The 27,970-nt window shown below is 39.9% G+C and overlaps 4 protein-coding genes across 5 annotated transcripts; 1 reads left to right on the top strand and 3 right to left on the bottom strand.

The window, feature by feature from the left end:
- The first annotated feature begins 1,936 nt into the window (after window positions 1-1,936).
- Window positions 1,937-5,784, top strand: LOC108683214 (J domain-containing protein). 2 transcript variants are annotated; one of them, XM_018172509.2, is made up of 5 exons: window positions 1,937-2,063; window positions 2,527-2,628; window positions 4,426-4,539; window positions 4,889-5,016; window positions 5,093-5,784. In XM_018172509.2, the coding sequence occupies exons 1-5, from the start codon at window positions 1,986-1,988 to the stop codon at window positions 5,115-5,117; spliced, it is 447 nt and encodes a 148-aa protein (XP_018027998.1). In that variant the 5' UTR covers window positions 1,937-1,985; the 3' UTR covers window positions 5,118-5,784. The 2 variants fall into 2 exon arrangements, with proteins under 2 accessions (XP_018027998.1, XP_047738409.1); XM_047882453.1 differs by lacking the exon at window positions 1,937-2,063 and adding an exon at window positions 2,077-2,338 and having other exon boundaries at window positions 4,889-5,784.
- LOC108683212 (exosome component 10) lies at window positions 5,780-20,037 on the bottom strand. The gene is made up of 15 exons (XM_018172505.2): window positions 19,876-20,037; window positions 15,733-15,857; window positions 15,164-15,278; window positions 14,883-14,963; window positions 13,520-13,734; window positions 12,811-13,000; window positions 12,431-12,574; window positions 11,503-11,693; window positions 10,982-11,138; window positions 10,130-10,278; window positions 9,251-9,413; window positions 8,619-8,736; window positions 8,332-8,438; window positions 6,848-7,867; window positions 5,780-6,253 (listed from the first exon to the last, which is right to left on the bottom strand). Exons 1-15 carry the CDS (start codon window positions 19,927-19,929, stop codon window positions 6,209-6,211), a joined length of 2,874 nt encoding a protein of 957 aa, XP_018027994.1. The 5' UTR covers window positions 19,930-20,037; the 3' UTR covers window positions 5,780-6,208.
- Window positions 20,038-21,699: 1,662 nt separating this feature from the next.
- On the bottom strand, window positions 21,700-24,145 carry LOC108683215. Its single transcript, XM_018172510.2, has 3 exons — window positions 23,989-24,145; window positions 23,421-23,577; window positions 21,700-23,057 (listed from the first exon to the last, which is right to left on the bottom strand). The coding sequence occupies exons 2-3, from the start codon at window positions 23,520-23,522 to the stop codon at window positions 22,791-22,793; spliced, it is 369 nt and encodes a 122-aa protein (XP_018027999.1). The 5' UTR covers window positions 23,523-23,577; window positions 23,989-24,145; the 3' UTR covers window positions 21,700-22,790.
- A 773-nt stretch (window positions 24,146-24,918) lies between these two features.
- On the bottom strand, window positions 24,919-27,163 carry LOC108683213 (angiotensin-converting enzyme-like). The gene is made up of 5 exons (XM_018172507.2): window positions 27,070-27,163; window positions 26,477-26,670; window positions 25,919-26,067; window positions 25,486-25,658; window positions 24,919-25,056 (listed from the first exon to the last, which is right to left on the bottom strand). The coding sequence occupies exons 1-5, from the start codon at window positions 27,160-27,162 to the stop codon at window positions 24,949-24,951; spliced, it is 717 nt and encodes a 238-aa protein (XP_018027996.1). The 5' UTR covers window position 27,163; the 3' UTR covers window positions 24,919-24,948.
- Window positions 27,164-27,970: the final 807 nt, after the last annotated feature.

Genomic DNA, 27,970 nt, shown 5'->3' with positions numbered 1-27,970 from the left:
CAACCAGTGCTTTCCTAATTCCTGCCATATTTGAAGCTGCAAAATTTCAACTTGTAAAATTTCTCGTTCATTTGTCACAGGTCAGTTAACAAATTAGCATAGTAATCAGTGATGAAGTTACGACTTGCAGCGTGACGTAAAATCACGTAATATGAATTATATGATCATTGATCACCTCAAAATTTAGGTAGGTACAAGAGAGCAGCATGCCTAGGCAATTTGGCAAACCAGAGATTTTTTAGAATCAGTTCATTTTTAATTTCCTCATTTACTCCCAATTTTAACTAATTTCTGAAGTATGATAATACTGGTATCCAGGATACTTTACTGGTCTACTTATAGGACTCAAAAATGAACTCGAGGGAGAGTCTAAAAAACTCTCTGCTTTGCCACTATGTGCAGCCTAGGTACAAGAGAATTCGTTACGACACGGGACACGGCACACGGGTGACGGGTAGGTATTCCAGATTTGCAATATAATTGTTAACATAGTGGCAAAGCAGAGAGTTTTTTAGACTCTCCCTCAAGTTCATTTTTGAGTCCCATAAGTAGACCAGTAAAGTATCCTGGATACCAGCCTTATCATACATAAGAAATTGGTTTAAATCTTAGGTAAATGAGGAAGTTAAAAATGAACTGATTCTAAAAAAGCTCTGGTTTGTCACTATGAATTTGTTAAGCATATGCCAAATTAAAAATTTATGTAAAACTATTTGCTATCACTCTTCGTTTAACTTAAATTGTTAATAGGTTCATGAAATTATTTCCTCCATTACTGCTTTACTGGTTCAGTTGTCCACTCGACTGACTCGAGCTTATCCCAGTTATTATACCATCGCACTGATCGCTCGCAGTCGCCCAGTCAGCACTTCAGAATTCAGATACATCCACTGCCTTCTTTGTTGTAGGAAAAATTTCTGTCATCCATAACTTTAATAAATACTTTCAAATTAATGCCAAGCTGAAAGACACGGAATGAAAGTTCTTCAGTTACACTGTTACAGTGTTACACACAAGAGGAAGGTTTGTCTATCGCACTTCGCAACCTTCTCTCTACTGCAGCCTTAGAGAATAGAGACACGTAATGTTAACGGCAACACCGAAGCAATGTTACCATATTTAGTCAATCAAAATATTTATACATGCATTTCGCTGCTATGATACTTTGGGGGCTTATTTATTAGAGGGATTTGTTCAATTAGCAGACATTGCTTGTTTTCCTTTAGATTCAATTATTTTAATGATTAGGGGATGTATAACAATTAAAAATTACATAAAGAATAATTCTGATGGCAATAATAATAGAAGGAAGGTTTGTTCAACTATGCCAAAAGATTTTTAAACTGGCTTCAAAATCTGCATTGCATATGAGAAGCAATGACTCTTAGATAAAAGTAATCGTAGAGGCTATAGTTGACCATTTTATGCAATGATTTTAAGTATTTTTTTCAATATTTCAGAAACGAAACATATGTCGCATTGCACTCAAAGCAATTTATTCTAAAACAATAAAAAAAAAATACTGCACCTACTGACTGTATAAAGCCAAATTGCCCACAGGAATGCGCCCAAAACCATCTGATTCTTCATTAAGAATTGCATTGTTTCGAAATATTATAGATAGGAATGGCGTCGCAAGGGTTAAACCTATACATAAGTTCAACCATGGGCATCACCATCACAAATTGCGCGCAACAGTTGCGCGCCAGTGCCATAGCTACCAACCCATCGATTTTCATGCATAGCCTAGAAAATTTCAGTCATCATTTGAGCATATTGATATTAAAAACCACGTTATTATTAGTTGCCACAATCTTATACATCGGAACTGATACAAAAAAACAGCGTAACAATACAGAAATCGAATTTCCTGCTGCATAGCAAGTGTGAATGAAAAAATCCAGTTTTTTTCCGCATCACGCCAGTCCAGCTGGAGACTCAGCAGAGTGAGGTTAGGCCAGTTCTGCTCGTGTCTTCTGCATAAGATGGAAGACATAATAAATTATAACAAAAAAGAAGACGTGGATTACTATCAAGTTATCGGATGCGACTCTTCGTCTTCCGTGAGCATCAAATTATTTACATTTAGGTTAATAGTGAAGTTGCATGCTTTGTACATGGTACACCCTTCCCTCCCGAGGTAATTTATTAGAAATGGATAAGTAAGGGTTTCTAATTTATTCAAAACTCAGAAACATGAATAATTTGGAGCTCAACCGCAGGAAATTATTACGAAATAGAACACGAACACGGTTGACAGATGATGTCCGAGGAAAACGGCCATATCAGCTGGAGAAAAAAAGGCCATAATGGCCCTTCATTCACATTCAATATACCGGTAAATTTTTAATCTGCATTGCAAAAAATCAAGTTTTATGTTTTTTTTTATTTCAAAATTACATTAAGTTTGAGACATATGCATATTTAAGCAGTGTAACTCATATGAATAAGGCCAAAATCGATCAAGTTGGCCAGAAAAAGGCCCATCTGGCAACCTTGGTGACAGAGGTAACTTGTTCCGTGCAGGCTGATCAAATTCAGGCGGAGTACCGGAGCAGAGCCATACTCCATCATCCTGACAAGAACCCTGGCAACGCCGAGGCTCTGCGCCAGTTCCAACTCCTGCAGGTGACCGCCTCGAGTTATTAGAGATAAAACTACAAGCTGACCACTCTTCCGGTATACCTTAAAAGCATCTACACTGAGATAACGTAGCTTGACAGATTGGTTAAGATCACCTTGGTTGGAGTAGCGAGTTGGGAGTTGGAAACCCCACAAATAATTTTGGAAATCCTTATCGGAATCTGCAAAGTAGCCAGGTGGTTACGAGTGGAGCTGGCGGAACGCTGGGACTGGGGGAAGCTGGGACTGGGTGAACGCAGGGACAGGATTAACGTTGGGACTGGAGGAATCGCCAATGGTATCTTTAACACGATCGAGTTGATATGTACTCGATTGAGTGTAATCTGAAAACCTGGAAGAATAAAAAAAAAATAAAGCTTTTAACAATCGTTTACTGCGACGATTATCATTGCCATATAATGAATAGTTATTAGACAATGACGAGCCAATAATAAATAAATAAAGACTCTAACTGGCAGAGGCAGCGGAGACAGAATGTGATGATGTAGCTAAGAGCGGATGCACATCCGGGCGAGAAATTCGAGAATTGCATGCCTTCGACATGAAAATAAGGGGTACACTTGAAAGGCATATAATTTGCATGCAAATTCAGTTTTTTTTGATGAGCTGGAACATTAATTTACGGCGAAAAATACTATGAATAGAAATTGAGGTTAATTTATGATGCGAAATTTCGACAAGAAATGGGAAAGCACATATTTTGGGCAATAATAAACTTGGAATTGCCAATTTATCACATAGAAAGTAATAATCGAACACGTAAAAGCAAGACGTGAGATACATTGAAGTCAACTACAGACGTTAGTTAAAATTTGCACAAAAATACACAACCCTGCGTTGAAGGTTCAGTGAATTTTAAGGAAAAGACTCATTCAATAGGGGCTCATGCCGGAGGCCTGCATTGCCTAACTTCACACTTAAGTTCATATTCCGTTCCGTAGTTAAGAAACCTAGCGGGTAAATCAGCCTATGAAGACTCCTGCTTAATACCATAGCACCGGATTTCCTCACCCACGACTTAGGCTTGCTAAAGTTATGCATGGTCGCACTTCATCTGGCCTAAGGTAAGCTCTCCCGGCCTAACCTACACAAGTTACAACATTTTTCCACCCAAAACAAACCTGAGGGTTACCTCAGGGCTTGTTTAAGGGTTAATCATGTGGTTTACGACTGCGTCCTCGGCTCAGTACAAGAAAACTTCCTCTCCTCCGACACGAAGCACGAAATCAAAAGTAGTGACCGCGGTATAGGTAATGGGGATATTGGTGATCAACTGTCAACTTCTGTTTTGTGAGTTGAGAGTGTAAACTTGGTATATAATCAAGATGATAATTAGTACAGTAGTTTCAGATTCAAAGATAAGACACAGACTGGCCTGATGCTGATTTTCGGCATCCTAGAATTTCACAGCTATATGATGCTCGAACCTGCAACTCACCCCTCAAATCTTGGTGCCCTCAAGAACTCGTTAACCTCGTCGGGTAATAATTGTCCCCATTAAATGACTGCTTAGTCCATATTGACTATACATCTTGATGCGCGATTTAATGGAATGCTTGTCTCTTCCATACAGAAGATCTAATGCACGTAAGTTAAGCGATGATTTGTGCTCGATCCCTGAACATGATGTGTACGAAACATGATCTTTCCTTAATCATTGAAAAAATTTTTATATTCCTAGACATGTGCGAGTAATAAACGAATCGTGCATAATGTGTACATAATTCATGATTGCATACTGCCATGCATGATGTACACATGAAAATCCCTCATGGTCACCAGGAAGCCAGGGAGGTGCTCATGGACCCGACCAGCCGCGCCCTGTACGACAAATGGAGGAGCTGTGGCATGGCCATGCCGTGGCATACGTGGCGCAACATGCAGCAGCGGGGCCAGGTCAGTGGCGTGTGTCAACACGACTGATGCCATACCGTGGCATACGTGGCGCAACATGCAACAGCGGGACCAGGTCAGTAGCGTGTGTCAACACGACTGAAGCCATGCCGCGGCATACGTGGCGCAATATGCAACAGCGGGGCCAGGTCAGTGGCGTGTGTCAACACGATCCTTCCTATGACTTTTCTGACAATGGCACGAGTCAAAAAACATTTTTTCAGCAAGAAAAATAGGATAAATAGATCAGGAACTTATCAGCGTACAACAAGAAAACAAATTTTATTGGCTCATGCCGCGTGAATTGTTATATGTACTGATGACGTTATTAATTAAATTATTAATTATCCAGACGATGCATTGGGCGGCACCCACGCCCCCGGAGCGCATGCTTCACGACGCGCCGACGAAGGAAGCTACACCGCTGCACCACGAGGCAGAGCCCCGAGTGTGGCGGCGCGACACCTCCCACTTCTTGAGGAAGTTCAGGAACTACGAGATTTGAAGGAATAATGTAATCCCTTACACGGTCTTACTAACGCTCCCACTTCTTGAGGAAGTTCAGGAACTATGAGATTTGAAGAAATAATGTCTTCCCTTACACGGTCTTACTAACGCTCCCACTTCTTGAGGAAGTTCAGGAATTAAGAGATTTGAAGAAATAATGTGTTCCCGCAATCACTGGCCAAGAACTGTGGATCATTTCTAAATTAAATCTGTTTATATTACATTAATCAAGCCAAGAATATTTAATATTGTTAAGTGGGTGAGGCAACATTTGATGCCCAAGCATGAGTTTACAGAAATGTTAAAATCAGATACGTTTACGTCATCGGATACGTTCACGTATCACATACGTTCAAACTACCCATCAATCAATGGGTAGTTTGAAAAGCAAAGAGTTATAAGAGGTAGAATAAAAGCGAATATCCCGATAGTTAGAACAAGATTTAATATTTTCAAATCTTCATACTTGCATCTATCAAATCATTCATTGCTAACGATCAAAATTTCGTTAGTTAAAGAAAAAGAGGAGACGGTCGCCGGCTTGTTTGTCAAGTTATTTTAGCTTTAAGTAACATAAGGATATGTATTATTTTAGTTCTGAATGTGCCAAACGTAACGAAGAATCACAAAAATTTAAATGTAAGCCATGGAGATTACTTGACTTGGGGCAGCGTGAAGAACCCGACACTTCTTATATAACGAGATGTAAATAAAGACAAATTCTTTCACATGTAAACGAAACTTATTAATGAATATTCCCCTGCCTTTTTTCAAGCATTAAATATGAACGCCAATCATTACCATGGACTTGTTCATACAAACCAGCAATTGGTTGTCGAAAAATTTTCTATCATAAGAGAAAAAAATATCATAAAAAAGAAAACAAAATTGATTTGCAATGAGCAAAAAAATTAGAACAGAAAAGTTTCCTGGTGTATTTATCAAACTATTTGATGGTTAACAAGTGAAGGATGTCTAGTGCTGCATAGGTTGATGACACTAGGTAACATGGCGTAGTGACCAAATAATGACGCTTTCCGCACGTAGCTCGCATAAACTTTTTTGACAGATCAAACTGGGTTAGAATGACCCACTCTAAGGAGGCAATGAGTGCATCGCTATTTGGACAATGTTCACTCATTTTCCCTGAGTGTACGAGTCGTGCTCAGGTGCGACCAGCTCCTCTGCAGGGCTTCTTGCCACCACGACCCTGTCGAGCAACAAGATCCAGTTAGTTAGATCTTAATTAATTGCATTATTCACTAGAATTACATTACAGTAAATCAACTTATTTCTTCGAAACTCTATTTCTTTCTTTTAATTTACTTTATTTCTTATAATATTATTTATTAATTTAAATTAGCTTCTTTAATTCAATTTCTTTGTTTTTAAATACATTATTTTGTTTACTTTGCTTAATGCCTAATTAAACTAAAAGTGTAGTGAAACATCAGGATAACATCGAGCAACGACTATCAGTAGTCAGTACCATGCTGCCTTTTAACGCTTTGTTCTATATATTGACGATCGTGAGAGAAGGTTATGACTATGCGGCAGCTATTTACTATATCTAATCGCAAAAAATTATGATCTTCTATTCGAAAAAATTCATCGTAGAAGCTAGAGGGATTACGGGCATGTTAGCTTATGTGCCCGTAACTCAAAATGAAGGAAGACGAGCCCACGGAAAAAATTTCTCAGCTTGGAAAAGCAAATATTGAGCAACACAAGAGAGAAAATCAATATGCACATATTCAGCAACTAACTGAAATGAGTGGAAAATAATGGCTTGTGAGTGAAATACCTTAGTGGAGGCACGGACCATGTTCTTCTTCTGTTTTTTGGAGATCTGAAACATTTTGAAGTTTTCACTGTCATAGTTGAAGGGATTAATCTGCATCTCAGAAGATTTTCTTTTAGTGCCTTTTGAACGCTTGCCCTGATTATTTTTTTTCGTAGTCATTACTGCAGGAGTATCAATTATCGGATTATGTTCTTCCTTAATATCCTGAGCTAACTTGTCATCCTTTATTTTAGGTAAAACATCAGCAGATGTAGACTCCTTCTTGCGAAACTTTAATTTTGATTTTTGTTTACTTTTTGCAGAAAGTTTCACTTTTTTCTTAGGAGGTCCCTCGTCTGTGGACATAGCTGAATAATCCTCAACAAGATGAGTTATTGAAGCTTTTTTGAGAGCATCGTCGATTTCTTGCGTTTCAGCGCTGTGTTTAGGAGACTCTGATGGCTGGTTTGATTCATTTCTTAACGTGGAAACTGCATCGTTGCTCCTACTAGAGCTGTTACTGCTGCTGCTGCTACTACTACTACTACTGCTGCTGCTGCTGGGAGGTCTAACTTCTGCAACCCCATTGGTAACATTAACAGCTTCATTCATGTCTCCAGATTTTTCATCCTCCGTATCACTAGAATCACTGGAACTGCTACTACTACTGCTGCTGCTGCTGTCCGAGTCCTGACGTAGAGGGGGCGGCTTGGAATTCATGACAGAGTTCCTTACTTCAGCGAGAAGTCTTTGCACCCGCAGGTCATCAGCATCCATGGGGCGACTAGCGCGTGCAGGAGGGGGAGTTATTTGGGCCAAACTCAAGAAATGATCTCGCACGCGCGATATTCTGTCGTCTTCTGTAACCTGTTTGCTGCTAGTGGAAGTCTTCTGAACAGATGGCTTCTGAACTGATGTTTTCACATCGTCGCCCTCGAATACTGGGAGCTTCACTTTGGAGTCGACATAGAGGCGGTATCGATCGTACGGACTCAAGAATCCCTTTGTACACGATGTAGAAATTTTCTTCGGCTCAATTTTCTGCAAAAAGAGGGCAATTCCAGATCAAATATTTCTGAGGGCGATAATTTCTCCTTAAAATTTGTCACCAAAATTAAGAGCGTATTTAGTGTTGGTTAAATCAACTGCGTACTATTTGTATTAGGATGACACGATAAAATAGATAAACGTTTTGCACTTCGTTCAGACACTGTACATGCTGTACCACTTGTGGTGGCGTACAGTCAATATAACGACTGTACCTGTGGTAGTGTACAATCAATAGAACCACTGCATTGTGGTAGTGTTCAATCAATAGAACCACAGCATTAGTGGTAGTGTACAGCCAAGAGAACCACTACATTTGTGGTAGTGTACAGTCAATAGAACCACTGCATTAGTGGTAGTGTACAGCCAATAGAACCACTGCATTAGTGGTAGTGTACAGCCAATAGAACCACTGCATTAGTGGTAGTGTACAGTCAATATACACACAAATGGCCCACCTGATGACCACTAAGAAGATCAGACGAGGGCTTGCGACAGACAATCACTTCTTCGTCAATCAGTCGATCCCCAAACAGCGACTCGGACAAGGAACCAGTCGCCGTACCTGGACCCAAGGAAACTCAATGGCGCATTGCAAAAAAAAGTCTTAATTTGAGAAGCAAGTGCAAATAAATAGGATGGTATAGACTATAGAGCATAGACTATCTCTCCCAGCCAATCATAATTGAAATGGTAAAACTTATGCAAATATATAAAGGCATTATAAAAGATAGCAATGACCAACCATCCAGCAAGCAAGGAAGGGAGCCAGAGTCGTGCAGGCTGGAGAGGTCGTGGAGGCATCGCGTGCTGCTGCTGCTCGCTGCTACCGTGGGGGTCACGTCCAGACGACGCTCCAGCGTCTGCACAAACATTCAAATCATTTTAAATTTAAATGATAATTATAACTTACAATTATATCTTCAAACGAGAATGATAAAGACAACTTCAAATGATATAGATGATTTCAATTGATAATATCCGCAACAAAAATTCTTTTTCACCGAGCATAAACATTTCAATTAACTTCAAATGATAAGTAGCACTTGTATAATAAGTCTGCTTAAATTGCAAGTTCATCAAGAATTCAAAAGCTAATGAGCTTTTAAATTCTTTAAATAAAAATTCATTAAATAAAACATTACTTGGAGTAATGTCGCTAGGTATCTTACTTTGCTTTAAAATTCTTGTCGAAAGGATAATGTGCATATATTTATCCATGATAATATCCACGTAAGACGTCCAATTGTAATGCGTAAATTGTAATGCAACCAATAAATAAAATGATCATGACAGGTCAAATGACTGGGGAAAGAGGATGCTAACTCAGTGCAATGAATAATCCTGCCTCCTAATCATTGTGCAAATAAATGGAACCTTGAGGGCAGGCTGCTCCCGAGCGTCCCTGAGGATGGAGTGCAGCGTGAGGAGCTCGGTCTTGACGAGGGGCGGGATGGGGTTGCAGCAGGCCAGGATGCCCTGCACCTCCCGGGGCAGCACCTCGGCGATGTGCAGCAACATGTGACGCGGCACCACGAAACTGAATACAAGTAAACAAATGAGGTTACCATGTACTACCATAAAGACAACTAATGTCTTGCTTTGTACATGTACAAAACATAATGTGATAGTAATGGCTGATAGTGTACATGTACAATACATAGTGTGATAGTAATGGATGATCTCTATTGTACACGTACAATATATAATGTGGCAGTAATGGCTAATAGTGTGCACGTACAATACATAATGTGCTTGTAATGCCTAGTCATTTACACACGCATTAGACAAGAATGTAGTACTAATAGCTGGTAGTGTACACAAGATAAACAATGTTAATAACATTAGTGATACACTAATAATTCAACAAACTAAAACTTTGAGAGAGTTAGTCTTGGTGTTAAATTTAAACGGGATACTTGAAAACAGTGCCTTGATTGAACGAGAGCAGAAACTCAAGGTTAGCTCTGAATTTTGTCAATGTTGGTCAGGTAGAGAGAAATCGACTCAGGCCATCACCACTCACTCGACACTCTAGTGACCCCTCACTCGACACTCTCGTCATCACTCACTCGACACTCTCGTCACCACTCACTCAACACTCTCGTCACCACTCACTCAACACTCTCGTCACCACTCACTCAACACTCTCGTCACCACTCACTCGACACTCTCGTCACCACTCACTCGACAATCTCGTCACCACTCACTCGACACTCTCGTCACCACTCACTCGACACTCTCGTCACCACTCACTCGACACTCTCGTCGTGCTCGCGAGCGGTCTTGTCGCGCCACAGGTACAGTCGCTGCAGGGCATGCAGCTGCTGATTGTTAAAGGTCTTACGGCTGCGGTTGTACAGCTGTAAGTAGCTGTCTTCGCTCACCACTGGCTTCTCATATCGCTGTGTACAAGAAAAATATATTCAGTTCATGATATTTCCTACTTATTAGTTGAACGATTTCGATCGCAGCTTATGTTGATACAGAAATCATTTAAAAGTTAAACTTCCGGCCCTGAATGAGAGCAACAATAAAATATGTACAGTTTATGCAACATAAACATGAAAATTCATTTTTGTCAATTTTATTTCTATGCCTATAAGGCGAGGATGGAATAGGGCACATCACCAGCAACCTATTTTAAAATTTAGAAAAAAAATCGCGAGCGTCTCAAAATTTCAGTGGACACAATATGACTTGAATACTGAAAACAGCTCTCAAGTTATTACATCACCAAGAATTACGCTCAAGACTTAAGCAAAAATAGGAGCGACGGCAGATAGTGAAGCAACTCTTCAAACAACCTTACTGAAATTGTTAGATAAGAAAATTTCTCAAAAACAATCAAGTTTACAGGGCAGTCTTGGCCCCCATTTATGTAGCGTTAGGTGAGATCTAGTATGATATTGCGAATGGTTAGTCCCAAATTACTTCATAAGCTGAAATTTGAACAGAAAGAAGTTTGAAATATGGAATGGAATTAGCATTATAATGCGAGAATGTGCACAGATGACAGCATATAACCACCGACAAAGCAAGTTCTGCACAGTGAGACTTGCTCGAGACTCGCACAGTGAAACACACATCGTGAGACCGTGCACAGACCGTGAGACAGAGCGCGGTGCTGCGGTCGTAGACGGCCTGCAGCAGGTTGGTGGCGCCGTTTGCGCGCTCCAGCAGCAGGTTGTGCAGCAGGTCGTGGATGTAGAGGAGATAGTGCGTGTCCTGCCGTGCATACTCGATGAAATTCCGAGGCAGGGGTCTGAGAAACGAGCACTTCATTACCAATGATGGTCGCGCCCACAATGCAATAAATACAAATTTAATTCAGCATCAGCATCCAATGTTACCCTAGACAGATAATGAATACAAGGCCAAACCGTGACATCGGATACAGTTACATGATGTGTTTTACAACGGCTCCTGAAGGGCTCTGTGCAAAACCAATATCATTTGATGTAAACAGGGTCCGTACTATCCAAACTTGCTCAAGTACACGTAGCAGCCCATTTCTGGTCTGTGATTGCTAGGTTTAGCTTGAAAAGCAGTCAGTGATTCCGTGAAGGAGCTACAAACTCGTGACTAACTGTGATAGTATGGTCCAAGATAATTTTAAATGAACGTACCTGAGCCTCCAGTCGGCGCGTTGGTAGCGCTTATCAGCCATCACGTTACAGAAGACATTGAGGAGGTACGCAAGGGAGCGCTGGTGGAACTCTAGCACCACACAAGCCAGGTGCGTGTCAAATAGATTGACGAGGTAGAGACCACAGTCACGCTGCAGCCACAACACGTCATAGTCTGCGCCGTGCAGCACCTGAACAAAACACAAATAATAAGAATATAACTCACGTCGATGGTAACCTCACAACAGAGAACTTTACAGGAGCCAACTTGGAGATTTTGGGTCCTTAGAGATTTGGGATTACATTGGGTCATAGTTACATGATTTGGTTATTTTAGCTTCGTCGAACAAAGCCAATCGAGCATGATCAATTATAGTCAAAAGTGAGAGATTGATATGCTTCCAGTATGTAAGAATGTTTTTCTACTTCGGCAATTTAAAAAATTCACAGATATATATATACATAGTTTCCAGTGATTAGAATCATGTAAGCATTTCAAGTAGCTTTGTTAAGTGGTTCCTAACTTTTTTGCCTATATTACTTAGGGTTCATCATTCACACACATTGCCAGGGAAATGGCGAGTAGCGACTAATTCCTTAAAAAATGAAATTCAAGGCAGCCTAGGCAACTGTACACAGGCCACAATTAACAGGCGACTGTACACAGGTAATAATTACAAGTAACCGTACAAAGGCTATAATTACAGGCGATGGTACACCACAATTTCAGGCGACTGTACACAGGTTATAATTACAAGTAACTGTACACTGGCTATAATTACACGCAACAAACACAGGCTATAATTGAAAGCCACTGCATACAGGCTATAAATAAAGGCAACTGTACACAGACCATTGATAATATTCATAATCATTTTTCCACGGCCAAATTTGAGATGATGATGACATAATGCAAGTTTCATCTCACCTTGGTTATCTTAGGATGAGTGAAGACCTCGTTGAGAGAGGTCAGCTTGCCTCTGAGCTTGATAGGGTCGATGATGTAATCTTTAGAACGCGTCGACACTTGCAGCAATGACGTCAGCCCAAGGTATGACCGGAACGAATGGTGCTGCAATAGGTAGTATAATATCAATATTAAGCAGAGCAGAAATAAAGGTTCAAAGAATTTATCAACATTTAACTTAATTAAAATTAAATTGAATATCCTCAAATTTAGCTCAGTTCATGGAATTAAAGTATACATTTGAAATGAAGTCAAGAATATTATAATAAAAGATGAAAGATCAAAACATTGTCGTTCAATTCAGTATGTGGGCAGACATCAGGCAATATTAGCAATAATACCTCGACATCGACCGCAATGTGTGTGGCAAGTTTGAGCTCCTGCACAGTTTGTTGCAGTGCTTCCACAGTGTCAACCATGACGAGTGGCACCTCGTCCAGGGGTGGTGGCACAACAGGCTCTACAGGCACAGACAAGGCCTTCAGATCGGGAGTCCAATGCTCCAGCTCGTACTGGTAGGGATGTGAGTAGCTGCTCAAGTCATAAGTTTAATCAACACATTTTTTCAGCATTCCTCCTTCAACAATATTGCACTGTTATTTAATAAGCCATAAAATTAAATAACAGTTTGCAATAACATTGCAAACTGGTGCGTTGAGAAAAATTTTAGAACACTCATACCAGCAATGACCCGAGTAGCATGAAATATTCATGTCAATAACACCGCAACTTCTGCACTAACTCATTGCAGATCCCATAGGCTAGACATAAATAAAAATACCAATGTAAATAGGTACATATTTTTCATCCAAATACAGGAAATCGATATGCAAATTGATACATTATCTGCTCACTATTATGGCACTTGCTGCACTATGAACGACTTCTCGATGAGCTAGCACTATTGAGGCCATTTATACAAGCTGAATATAAACCATGGCAATTTCATCCAAAAAATAATTAACAGATCTTTGGCTGCAATGTGCCTATCTTACAAAACTTTGTACCTAACACTAATTCGTAACTATCATCAGTCCTAAACAAACTTACTATTCCGTGCCCTGTTCTGTAGCGCAGAGCATTATGGCCAGCGGCTTGAGGCTATTGGGCTTCTCCGTTATGATGGGCATGAAGGGAGTCTTGGCCGAGTTATCTATTGTCTCCGAAAAGAATAACTGAGGCTTCTGTACGTTCTTAGATGCCATCAAAATCATAGATGAGTTGACTGGTGACTCATTCTCAGTACTTAGGATCGATCGTCGAGCCTGTCGTACAAACAGAATTTTCAATAATAAAGCACATTCAAGGGTTATTTTATTACAGATCTTCAATTGCCGTAAGGTTTTTAAATTAGAAAAAAAAACACTCATTAAAGATGAACTTTCTTTCACATATTTTTTTGTCACAACATAATTTGTTATTTGAGCTAAGTTTTGGAAATTTTTACAATTCTATGCTGCTTGAATGGAAATGAAACTCAATCTTGCCTTTGCAGGATACTCTACAGGTTGAACCCAATGTATTTATTTTTAAGTATAAGGACAAAATGAACAATTTATGCACCAATGGGAAGACAAAAAATTTGATGGGTTTTACATTTAAAAATGCTCAATACATCATCCTAGTGTTGCAAGGCTAACATCAATATGGCAGGTCACATAACATCTAAATGTTAGAATGCAAAAGAAATGAAGATCTGGCTCTACACTTCTGGACGCTTAGGTCACCTGATTTCACCCCATGCGACTATTTCTTATGGGCTTGCATCAAGGAAGCAGTTTACATCCCGCCTCTACCAGCAACTCTGTTTACTCGCCTCTACCAGCAACTCTGTTTATGTCCCGCCTCTACCAGCAACTCTGGTTGGTCTGAAGAACCGTATCACTGCTACGGTGCACTCAGTGACAGAAGATATGCTTTCTCGTGTGTGGAACGAATTTGGCTACCGTGTAGATGTTTGCCGTGCAGCACAAGGGGAACATATTTAACATTTATAAATATGTAAAAAATCTTTCTCTCTCCACTGGTATATAAATTGTTCATTTTGAATTTATACCCAAATAAATAACAGTTTAATAAATTGGGCCTATTATTTAGAATAACCCTGTGTTATGTTCTTCATTGAAGTCATCTTGCATTAAATTTTTGATAAGAAATGGTTGTACACAATGCAAAATAATACTGTAACATGTACTGTAATGTAAATCACTTCAAGCTTCATCATATCAATTTACCTTAAGTAAAAAAACAGCAAGTTATGAGAAAAAAATTAATTCACCAGGAAAGTGACTGACAATAAAAATGCAAAATAATGATTGTTATGTGCATGCATTCATCATTGTGTGTTCTTATATCTTTGAAAATTAAACGGTTCCAACATTGGAGGGAACTAAATGATTGGTTAGATACCAACTTGGAGAGTTGTGACAGAAGGAATAGTGAGCTCCATTGTTCCTTCGCGCCTGATCCCAGCAGCTTCATCAATTTCCGTGTTCTAATTGAGAAAAAGAGACATTTTTTTCAGGACAAACAATGGACTTTTTCATAAAAACTCTATAGATCTACAATATATTACCAACAGGTTGTAGCACATATAATATTGCAAACTGGGCTAATGAATAAAGTCAGTGCACATAAATATAACACAGAAAGCTATACAGGCAACATGACAAACTTAGAGTGTAATGTTATCACAATTCGTTCTAGGAGGCAGTCATTGGCGTCTCTGAGCATCTCCAGCTTGTCCACGAGAGGCACGTCTGCCAGAAGCTCTGTCTTGACATCCTCATGTTGTAGTATGTCCTGCATGCTGCACAAACAAACAAATAATACAATTTTGCTATTACTTCATTCAATCAACAACTGAAGAAGACTATATACATTTTGCTATTACTTCATTCAATCAACAACTGAAGAAGATTTTATAAAATTTTGCCATTACTTCATTCAATCAACAATTGAAGAAGATTTTATAAAATTTTGCTATTACCGGTACTTGATTCAATCAACAACTAAAGAAGATTCTGAAAATATCTTGCTGTTTGGTTCTTATGCTGAACTTCATATCCAAGGAGTTTATGTGGCTAAAAAAATTAATTTCAAGTGATTATTCAAATAACATTGCAGTGCTACCACTCACTAAAACAAGAATCTTCTATAATAATCTGAGGGTTAAATAAAAAAATTCCTAACTGAAGTTTCACAAATAAACACAGAAATTGACAATTTAGAATTGGACAATTAAAATTCATGAGATTATTTACCAAGTTAGGATAGATTTGTTGAAGTTCTTGATGGCAGCATTGACACCAGAATAATCACTGTAATTGTGCAGTCCTCTCAGCTCCAATGCAAGTTTTAGTACGCCATGTACTCGAGCCATGCCAGCCTGTAAGAAACATGAAAATTACATCATGTACCATCAAAATGTATTGATATAAAATTGTGAATTAACAGATAGGTACTAGGGTAAACGCGGTATATTCCGACATCGTGGGTAATTCCGTCACCTCTCTAGTTTTTCCTTTATATTAAGCTTTGTTTTAGTTCCATGCGTTTGTTGATGGTTGAAATGGTGACGTCATACATTTGTGCATCGAACTAATGCCAAAACACTAGGTCTTGGCCATCTAGCGGGAAAATATTGAGATCCAAAGAGAGACAATGCACACTACCCAGTGAGATCATCGAAAAAAGTGTCAAATTTGACAGTTGACCTTGCTCTACCAAATAGTGAATAACCGTTTCTTATAGGAAGAATATTATGGTTTGAGACTTTTAAATACGTCTGTGAATATATTAGCAATCCTTTAAGTATACTTGTATTCGCTGATTTCAAGTCGTAAATAAATTAATAGATGATCAAGTTGAGAAATGGATTTAGACACATGAAAACTAATTCCGACACAACTTGAATTGGACACACACAGATCGTTCCAAGCTTTGTACAAAAATTGAAATTTGCTTAATTAAAAGCCTAATAGTTGTTAATTAAAACGTAATTAAGTAGTTTTCAATATTCATTAGTGTTCTAATTCAAAGCCGTGTTGTATCCCAATACAGCTCACACAGCAAACGGAATTTGACCATGTGGATGTTGGCATTATGTACCTATCAGTTAAATTTGAAGCGCTGACGCAATACGACTCACCACGTGTCGAATATTGCCACACACAGTGACGGAATATAGGGATTTGGTAGGTTTCCATTCTAAAGGCTTTTTAATAAATATGGCAACATTTTGTGACGTTTCATCGTTGCTGACGCGTAGGGTAAACGCGGTATATTCCGACACTTTAAGGACGCATCGAGAAATGAAAAACTATAAAAAAAACCGTATGCGTTACGTAAGTTCTGTTGCCTTCACATGACTCAAAACACTTCACTACGCGTCAGCAACGATGAAACGTCACAAAATGTTGCCATATTTATTAAAACGCCTTTAGAATGGAAACCTACCAAATCCCTATATTCCGTCACTTTGTGTGGCAACATCCGACACGTGGTGAGTCGTATTGCGTCAGCGCTTCAAACTTAACTTGCATGCAGCTTCACGTAGAGAGGCTTAAGATCTTCCCACAGCTGCTCGACCTCCGACTTGAAGTCGTCTGTCGTGTAGCCCGGCGCCGTGTACGGCTGCAGCCACATCTCGCCCGCGTCTGCGAAGCCTGTCATGTCGTGCATCTCTCAGTCATGTTGTTCGAATTGTAAAACACATTCAATTTTGGTGATATTGGTCATATTGGGTATATTGGTCATATTGGTCATTCACTTTTAAGGCGCCATTAATAAAAATAAAGCGGATGATACATGATTTTTTTAACAAAATATTAAATAATAAATTACACTTGTTATCTCCATCTGAATCTATTAAAAAATGAACGACAAATATTATATTATATTATATTATATTATACTATATTATATTTAATTATATTATATCATATTATATTATATTATACTGCATTTCGCACCATTAGCATCGTCTGTAGCGGCCATGTTCATCCAGCCGACGTAGTCGACGAAGTAAGGCTTGGTCGGCTTGCCGGCGATGTCTCGCCACGTCTCCCAGTAGTAAGTCAGGGCCGCGGGATCACGCTCGCTTCGGAAGACCACCTCCACTGAGCAACGGGACAACAGCGCAACAGATTAATAACAGTGCGACAACAGTGCAACAGATTACCAACAGTGCAACAACAATGCAACAGATTAGCAACAGTGCAACAACAATGCAACAGATTAGCAACAGTGCAACAACAATGCAACAGATTTACAATAGTGCAACAACAATGCAACAGATCTACAACAGTGCAACAACAATGCAACAGATTTACAAGAGTGCAACACTATGCAACAGATTAACAACAGTGCAACAACAATGCAACAGATTGCCAACAGTGCAACACAATGCAACAGATTACCAACAGTGCAACACAATGCAACAGATTAACAACAGTGCAACAACAATGCAACAGATTAACAACAGTGCAACACAATGCAACAGATTAGCAACAGTGCAACAACAATGCAACAGATTTACAACAGTGCAACAACAATGCAACAGATTACCAACAGTGCAACACAATGCAACAGATTACCAACAGTGCAACAACAATGCAACAGATTAGCAACAGTGCAACAACAATGCAACAGATTTTAACAGTGCAACAACAATGCAACAGATTAGCAACAGTTAATCAACTCGTATATAGGCGACTTTTGCATTCAAGTATATCGGCAAGATCTAATGGAACTTTTTTCAGAATCAAGAGTACATCCTTTACCAGCTGCAACGTTGTGAGGCCTCCTCAAGATATCCTTTGCTCACCGGAGAGTGACGCGTCTCTACCGGCGACCTCGGAAACGTTCATGTGGGGCGCAAAGCTTAAGCAGCCTTCCCAAGATCTTCCTTGCGCATCGGTGACTGTGGTCTGTGAGTGATGAGTTTCTACTGGTGTCAGTAGCGACCTTGTAACTTCTACTGAGCACAACGTGTTCTACTGAGCACAACGTGTCTTTCAGTAGATTCATCTTGCTTATCCGTGAGTGACACGCACAATTAACAATATTGGGATTTTCTCTGTGTTGCCTGACGTAACGTTCATGCCGAGGCCGATTTCTGACGACCTGCAAACCTGTTTCTAGTTGCCACTTGCCTGGAACGTTTTTTTTCAAGGCGGAACGCTTTTTTTTAAGTGAACCTCTAATCTTAGATTTCCACTCTGACCACGTGGCCATAGTGACAAAGCAGAGAGTTTTTTAGACTCTCCCTCAAGTTCATTTTTGAGTCCTATAAGTAGACCAGTGAAGTATCATGGATACCAGTTTTATCATACATAATAAATTGCTTTAAATCTTGAGTAAATGAGGAAATTAAAAATGAACTGATACTAAAAAATCTCTGGTTTGCCACTATGCACGTGGCATGCATTGTCTCTCTTTGGATCTCAATATTTTCCCGCTAGATGGCCAAGACCTAGTGTTTTTGCAGTATTTCGACACGCAAATGTATGACGTCACCATTTCAACCATCAATGAACGCATGGAACTAAAACAAAGCTTAATATAAAGGAAAAACTAGAGAAGTGACGGAATTACCTACGATGTCGGAATATACCGCGTTTACCCTACATTGATGATGGAACTAAAACAAAGCTTAATATAAAGGAAAAACTAGAGAAGTGACGGAATTACCTACGATGTCGGAATATACCGTGTTTACCCTAGTCCGGTGTTTTGTGAGTTACGTGAAGCCAACAGAAATTACGTAACGCATACAGTTTTTTATAGTTTTTCATTTCTCGATGCGTCCTTAATGTGTCGGAATATACCGCGTTTACCCTATACAATTATCCTAATCTTGGGTAAAGTAAAGTATCTGAATTTCAATCTGAACATTTTCAGTGGTCAATACTGGGCAGAATTTTTCCAAATTACAGGGCAAAATGATGATTTCACTAGCGAATGGTGATTTTCGAAAATTGTGGGCAAAAATGAGATTTTTTGTCATTTTTTACAAAAAAATAAATTGGGAAAAGTCTATGATTGGAATTTATCTACTTACAAATGAAATCTTGTAGCTTCAAAGTGACAATTTTTTTATACATTTGGTCATTCACCATCCTATCAATCCTATCTAGCAAAATTACAAAATTACAATCCTAGCTATCTACTATAATCTAGTATCTAGCACTAGCATGAAATACATCTGCTTTTTGTGCCACAACTAGAGCACTCATACTCCATAATAATTCCTAGTTCCTACCATTTCTGGAACTGCAAGATTAATGCTAAATGAATTACTTCCTAGGTATCTAGGTAAATAAGTAGGTAAGGCTCATCAGTCAACTCATGATCTCATCATCCGCTCTGCGCTCATCATCTCATGCTGATCCAACTGGACTCACCTTCACATTATCGTCAACAGTTTTACCAAATAATATTTTTCCTGCATCGGCCATGATGCCTAGTAACAATTTAAGGTCAAAATTGGCAAATAATAATAAGGCAAGGTTCGAGAATTTCAAATGACCACGTGCAGACTGCAGCGCCCGCAATCTAAATTTATAAACTAGATATAGGCTGGCAACCATTTTCCATTCTAGCGGACAATACATTTCCGAGCACAAAAACTATAATATGGTGTTGTAAAATTGATCACAGATGTCGAATTAAATTTTGTGTCTAGCCCTTTGTTTGTTTTTATACTTTATCGAAAAACTATGTTGCTATTTAAAAATTACTATATTCATGTTAAATATACCAAGTTTCATTGAAATCGGTTAAGTAGTTTGGAAGATATTACATGTACGATGAATTTCTTGAGTCACGGCCGTGAGACCGGCCGTGAGACAGGCCGCGTTTTTGTCCGAGAGGTGATTTTCTTGAGGCACGGCCGTGAGACCGGCCGTGAGACAGGCCGCGTTTTTGTCCGAGAGGTGAATTTCTTGAGGCACGGCCGTAAGACCGGCCGTGAGACAGGCAGCGTTTTTGTCCAGGAGGTGAATTTCTTGAGGCACGGCCGTGAGACCGGCCGTGAGACAGGCCGCGTTTTTGTCCGAGAGCCGAGAGGTGACAATTAACTTCAACGAAGTTCGGTAATTTTCATTGAGAACAAATTTTGATTAGTTTCAATGTGAAAAACCGAATTAAACATTTATATATAACAATGTATATGATGTGTAAAATAAAATTCTCATTATTCAAATGCTATAAAAAATTCTGAAACATTGATAGACGTTTGTACCTTGTCCTAATCGCGATCGGCTTTATTTCTTTCAATGCAAGATGTAATCTATTATGTGTCATTATGTCCTTGGAGCTATCTCAATCAATCGTCAGTTATGGAAAGATCGGATTCCAAAGGCCGGATCCTTTGTGAATCAAGTCACGAAAAATTCAAGAATCGGCAAAAGGCCATGGGCCTATTTCTTCAGTGCCGACACTTCTATTCTATTCTAGACCTTGACAGACGACATTTCAGGCGTATTCAAGATTATAGCCACATGCAAAATGCAGCTAGGGTTGTTGGGTGTGAAAATGTTTTATGTAAGCAAATCTTGTCTTATGCCAATGCCAATGGATAAATAACAATTTTAATACAAATCTTGAAGTTGGATACTAAAAGGTCGCTGAATTGGGATATATTTCTTGGAGACCGTTCGTGAGACAGGCCGCGAGTCCGGGAGCGCAGCCGTGGGTAACAAAATTGACTCGTAAACAGGCCCTGGGCCCAACGCCAATCATCAGCATGCAATATCTACACATAGCCTCAGACAAATTATAGCTGTGGGTAACTCCGGCTAACAGTAAATCGGCTTTGCACAACACAGCCACTGCTTCACGGCGCCGGAACACAACTGGCCGGAGCGCAACAGGCCCTACTGCAACAGGCGGCGCAGGTTAGGTTAGGTTACGTTAGGAGTAGCTGTTGCAGTAGGGCCTGCTGCGCTCCGGCCTGTTGTGCTCCGGCCTGTATGCGCTCCGACCTGGACTGAACGCGCTGTTGTGGTGGGCGCTTTGTGTCAAAAGCCGTGGAGATGGCCGGCTGCGTTACGCTCGGGAAGGTATATGAATCGCACTGTGGACTTGGACTATGAGCTATCCGCCCACGAGTCCGGCCGTAAAATTGTCATGACATGCCAGTTGATCCAGTACATTTTATTATTCTCTTAATTTCTATAACAAACTCTCCTTAACTTACAACGTTACGAGGAAAGTAAATAAAAAGCAATTGTCTATATTATATTTGAATCCAATTACCCATTAGGTTTTACACAAATTCTAAGATTGATATATTTCTTAACGTTGCACAATAATTTTTCATGGTTAGGCAGCTCATGTTGCCCACTAAAACATGATTGGTATACTATAGATTGGGTGGCCGAGTGGTTGAAGTTCAAAGTACCAAGATTTGAGCAGTGAGTTCGAGTGGCCAAGTGGAAAAGAATAGCAATATAGGCGCAATAAGTTGCTGGACTAAGCCCTCAGCAACCTGGAAAAATTCTACAATGTCTATGATAGGTATGAGGCCGGATTTGTCCTACTCAACACTGACACCAATATCCACTACTACGCTAATCTGAACTTCTCTACGAATATTACCCAGCTTAATAACTCGCAATAATAAATGTGATGTTCATATTCATTAACAAATAAATGTAAATTCTCACAAATATAATCTCCTTGTATGTTAGATATATGCCTGCTGGAGTGCGAACTCAAACATTGGGCCTTGATGGAGCTCAGGCAAGCTAGGAGAAGCTTCTGTCACAAGTCTTCTACTTTATTATATTATCGCAAATTCTTACAGCAAGAAGTCCCTTCAATTTCTTAACGGAACAGAATTTAGCGGGAGCATCTTGTTCACTCCATAGATGAACTGTAGATTCACCGTGACCCATCAAATACATGAGGAAGCAGGGATGTTAAGATAGCTATTTACTGTAATTATTGCTTTTAATTAACCAATAATAAAACCGCTGATCTTCTGGTTTACAATCGAAATCTGGCTTACAATTGAAATAATGGTTGCTAGAATGGCAGTTTTAGAAACCGAAAAAGAGGTCAATTTAGTAAAATGTACATCCCAACGCTTCATTGGAACGGGGGGCGGTTGATTACGGTATTGGGTGTTTAACTTGACATGGTATTGATATTGGCACAGAGCTGTAGAAATGTTGATGACAAGGTTCCCCACGAATGTACTCTTTAATTTGATATTATGCTTAGCCTAATTCTTACGTTACTTCTAGCATCATGTTTATTCTGAGTATAACGTTTTGCTTTGACGATTTCAGCTTACGTGTCGTGGCATTTTAATCTAACTGCCCCCACTACCACCACTGCCACCGCTGCTGTTGCTCTTAGTTTCTGCCATCTCAAAACCAGGGTTGACACTGCCACTTTTCTTCTCTGTTGTTGCCTGTTGCTTCGCCTGTTCTGCTTTCTTCTGGTTCCTGTTCTTACCGACGAAGTAAGCGACGACAACTACGACAATCATGGCGCACAACACGATGCCGACAACGATGGGCACGGTCGGGGGGATGTGCTGTACGAAATATTTGTCCACGTCCTCATCCCACGTCATCTGAAATCCAGAATATTGAGTAAATAAGTGGTGAGATAAGCTACAGTAATTACAATGCAATACAATACGAAAAAATACAATACAATATAATACGAAACAATACACTACAATACACTACAACACAATACTATATAATACTGTACAATACAATACTGTTAATAAAACACAATACACTACAATATAATACAATACAAAACAACACAGCACAACACAATACGCTACAATACAATACAATACAACACAATGCAACACAACACAATATAATACAATACATTAGAACACAAGACAACACAATACAATATAAAGTATTTATTGCTCGACTCTACGGGCCCCCTGTACAGGTACTCGTCCATAGCTACTGACGTGGATGTCTTTCGCTGCGATCTCGGAGTCGAGGAACTCCTCCAGAGGGCTGAAGTAGTTCTTGATGGAGGCGGAGGTCATGTTACCATCCCCAGTCCCCATGAAGTTCGCAAGCTGCTCCGTCCACGGGATGGAGCGCCCGGGATGCAGGAGCAGCCTGGGGAAGAGAGGGAGGGGCTTGCGACGTTATTGATGCGATCACCGAGGGTTGTAATTATTTAAGCATTATTGTTTATTTGGTGTTTGCAATTAAATGGGTATTAGTTGTCTGGTATTTTGTTACAAGTAACAGCCCTGAGAACGTGTTGCCTTCTTGTTACAAGTAACAGCCCTGATAACATGTTGCGTTCATGTTACAAGTAACAGCCGTGATAACAATTTTCATTCTTGTTACCATTAACAGCCCTGGGAACGTGTTGCGTTCTTGGTACAAGTAACAGCCCTGAGAACGTATTGCATTTTTGTTACAAGTAACAGCCCTGAGAACGTATTGCATTCTTGTTACAAGTAACAGCCCTGATAACATGTTGCCTCCTTGTTACAAGTAACAGCCCTTGTAACAACTCACTTGAGCTGGTCACCAGATTTCTTATTTTTGTAGATGTCGCATTGGTAGACCGGCACGCCGTTGTCAGGGGTCGCGATTCCTCCGACTTCGCACAGTCGCTCGTGGAACTGGAACTGCAGGATGGTTGCGACGAAATACCTGCAGCATGACGGGGATAGTTAGGAGTTTTGCTAACACATCCTGTGCATCGTCCTTGCAATTGTGAGATGTGTTATCAATCATCAATATTAAATCGATTATAATGTATAACATATTGAATTTCTTCCGAGTAATAATAATAGGTGATTGTGGTTATAGTGATGAATGGGCCAAATATGATGTAAGGTACGCTGTTGGCCACGTAAGCAGCGTGTAGAAGTGCGCTACGAACTTAGTGCAGGTGAAGCAGCGTGTAGAAGTGCGCTACGAATTTAGTGCAGGTGAAGCAGCGTGTAGAAATGCGCAACGAATTTAGTGCAGGTGAGGCAGCGAGTAGAAGTGCGCTACGAATTTATTGTGTGGCATAACAATGGCGTGCAGAACTGGGCAAATATTCACCTTGAAATGGTCGCAGATATCTAGAGTTTATCCAGCTGGAATGAACACATATTAGACTTCATATCACAGCTCAAAAGAACAAATTTTTTAGTGTTCATCACAGCAGGAATGAACAGTTGAACACATCGGTTTTTTGTCGCGCTGGTGCTTGAGATTAGTAGGACTTTGATTTAAATTTTCAAGTTGTAAAACACGAATTTAATGAGCGATCGTTTATCATCAATTAGATGTTTGTTGGTTACTTGACTATATAGGTGACTACGCATATTTCAGTTATGCGTGAACTAACCTTAGGTAAAAAAATTTACCGTACAATGTTCATTGCCTAGATGACTGCCGGAGAAAGTGTAGAAGGTCACGACAAATTTTAATTTCATACCATGTAGAATAAGTAGAATATTTAAATTACTGCTTAATAACAGATTACCTGAGTTTCCACCACTCGTAATTGTAGACGTCGGGAGCGTAAGCGTTCGCAAAAACGTCCCACCGAAATTTGTCCAAAATGTACGCATAGGGAACGAAGGCCACCTGCACTCAGACAAATTAACGGCTCATGTTGTTAAAATAATGGATCAGTTTCTTTCCCACAGCACCAACAATGAGTGGTTGTAACACTCGCCAAACTGGGTCAGGATGACCCACACAAAAGTAAACAGTGCAACGCTGATAGGACATTTGGAGGCTTGCTTTTCTGAGTGTGAAGTAATGCAAACCTCTCTTTGAAATGATCTATAATGTAAAATATATCAAGTTTGTGAACATAAACGTAATTTATTTCTTTATCTTGTCATAAACATAAAATATGTCATAAAATATATACTTTGAGAGCGGATATAAAAACATGTCATAAAATATACAACTCGAGAACGGATATTAAACATGTCCTAAAATAAAAACAATTCAAGTGCTAGAGAAAAATATAAAAAAAATATCCCTAGAATTGGGCTTGTGTTGCACCTTCTCCAAAGCCATCCTCATGAGCTGGTTGATGTCGGTATGGTTCTGGTTGACGGGGGCCTGGGTGGTGGCGGTGCCCTGAGGGGGGCCTCCGATGTCCTCCTGAAGGCCCAGGAGATGGGAGGGCGTCGACACCGACAGCGCGATGGTGTCGCCTATGGCTTCGTGGAACCCTGACAGCAAGACAAGGGTTCACATTTGGGAATACACCGAGAAAAATGAATGAGAATTTGTCTAAATAGGGATATACATTTTTGCCCTTGTGTGTATGTGTGTACTCGCCTCGGCCAGGATTCAATAAATATAATTCATCGTTGAAAATGAATATTTTTACGATTTTCACCAGAATAGGATCTGCACTGTACCTGGATCTGCACTCTACATGGATCTGCACTGTACCTGGATCTGCACTGTACCTGGATCTGCACTGTACCTGGATTTGCACCGTCGCGGAAGATGAGTGGCTGAGTCTGAGGGCTGGCCTCATTAACCTGGCTATAAGCCATCTGGTACTCGATGTGTCCCATCTCGTGGTGGATCGTGATGAAGTCCTCCTGGTTCTTGTCCGTGCACATCTTGATCCTGTGAGAACATTTATGCTGCTGTTACCATCGTCGTAATAATCATTGTGATGTAAGATCGTAAGTACAACCTCCATCGTTAATAGTACAGCGATCAATTTTCGCGAAATTGGATGCATACAACTGATTACGACGACTTAAGCCACACCACAATCATCACTAGAAGACATAGCTTCTCTTTCGTGAAATAGTAAATGCTAAAATAGCGTCTATGCTAAAACTGTGAAGTGTGGCGAGGATAAGTGTACTCCCGTTACATTTAAATATAGTTATCACAATGACATAGAGAATACCTTAAGTCCTGGTAACCCGGGCATTTTCATTCCCTACGTATGAAAAGTATTCACCTAAAATCCTTTTCCACGCTCGTCCATCGGTATATCCATTGCCTGGATATAATAAAAAATTACCTGAAATCACCGTCCGTGATTGGCCCTTTATCCGTGATGGACAGAAAATCCCAGGCGGACGCGTGGCAGACAGCGGTAGCATTCACAGGCTGCTCTCTCATGGACTTCGTGTTAAAATCTTCCGTCATATTGTACAGGCCCAAGGAAGTGAAAAAACCTTCTGCATAATCGAACATTTCCTTCACGTCGGTTATCTGTAGGGAAATGGCAATTATTTGATTACGCAGTTCGTTAAAACTTAGCGTCACATCGACTGAAATTAGAATTTGATGAATGCTGTGATAATTCAGTGCAGCTACATACGTACGTTGTTGTAGAGTTACGTACGCTGTTGTTGAGTTACGTACGTTTTTGTAGAGTTACGTATGCTGTTGTTGTAGCGTTACGTACGCTGTTGTTGAGTTACGTACGCTGTTGTTGAGTTACGTACGCTGTTGTAGAGTTACGTATGCTGTTGTTGTAGCGTTACGTGCGCTGTTGTTGAGTTACGTACGCTGTTGTTGAGTTACGTACGTTTTTGTAGAGTTACGTATGCTGTTGTTGACTTACGCACGCTGTTGTAGAGTTACGTACGCTGTTGTAGAGTTACGTACGCTGTTGTTGAGAGTGTCTGAGATATCGATGAGGGGAGCGTCTGGGTAAGGGACCACGATGTCGTATATGTTCTCCCAGCTCTGAGCCCACATATTGCCTGCAAGTGAAATAAACTCTGATGAACAATGGATGTATAAATAAGAAGTATAACGTGTTAAATGATTCAAGTGTATGAAATTTGATGAATAATGCTGCTAGAATATACACATACAAAATGTAAGGTGTAAACTCCATTTAAATTTTAACGCAAGTGCGCACTTATAATTTATTTTTTTAGCGTATTATACTGAGTTGTATGGGCTGTGAGATTTATACAGCGTGACGGTATTTTGACTTCAGTTTTTAACAACATTTATATAGGGCCCTATGAACCTAATAGTAAGTTTTGTAATCTAAAGCGACTGATGTTATATATGTTCTACCTATAATGTTTGGTTCCTAACAATGCGTCTAGTTGGGTGATGACGTAACATAATACCTGTCTCTTATACACATCTAGATGTGTATAAGAGACAGGCACTGTACCTGGATCTGCACTGTACCTGGATCTGCACTGTACCTGGATTTGCACTGTACCTGGATCTGCACTGTACCTGGATCTGCACTGTACCTGGATNATATTATATTATATTATATTATATTATATTATATTATATTATATTATATTATAATATATTATATTATATTATATTATATTATATTACATTAGATTATATTATACTATATTTCGCACCATTAGCGTCGTCTGTAGCGGCCATATTCATCAAGCCAACGTATTCGACGAAGAAAGGCTTGGTCGGCCTGCCGGCGATGTCTCGCCACGTCTGCCAGTAGTAAGTCAGGGCGTCGGGATTACGCTCGCTTCGGAAGACCAGCTCCACTGAGCAACAGATTAATAAC

Source organism: Hyalella azteca, unplaced genomic scaffold (assembly GCF_000764305.2).
Source record: "Hyalella azteca isolate HAZT.00-mixed unplaced genomic scaffold, Hazt_2.0.2 contig10500, whole genome shotgun sequence".
NCBI classification, from domain to species: domain Eukaryota; kingdom Metazoa; phylum Arthropoda; class Malacostraca; order Amphipoda; family Hyalellidae; genus Hyalella; species Hyalella azteca.
Note: the sequence above shows the minus strand (reverse complement) of the source record. Positions and strands in the feature narration are given on the sequence as shown.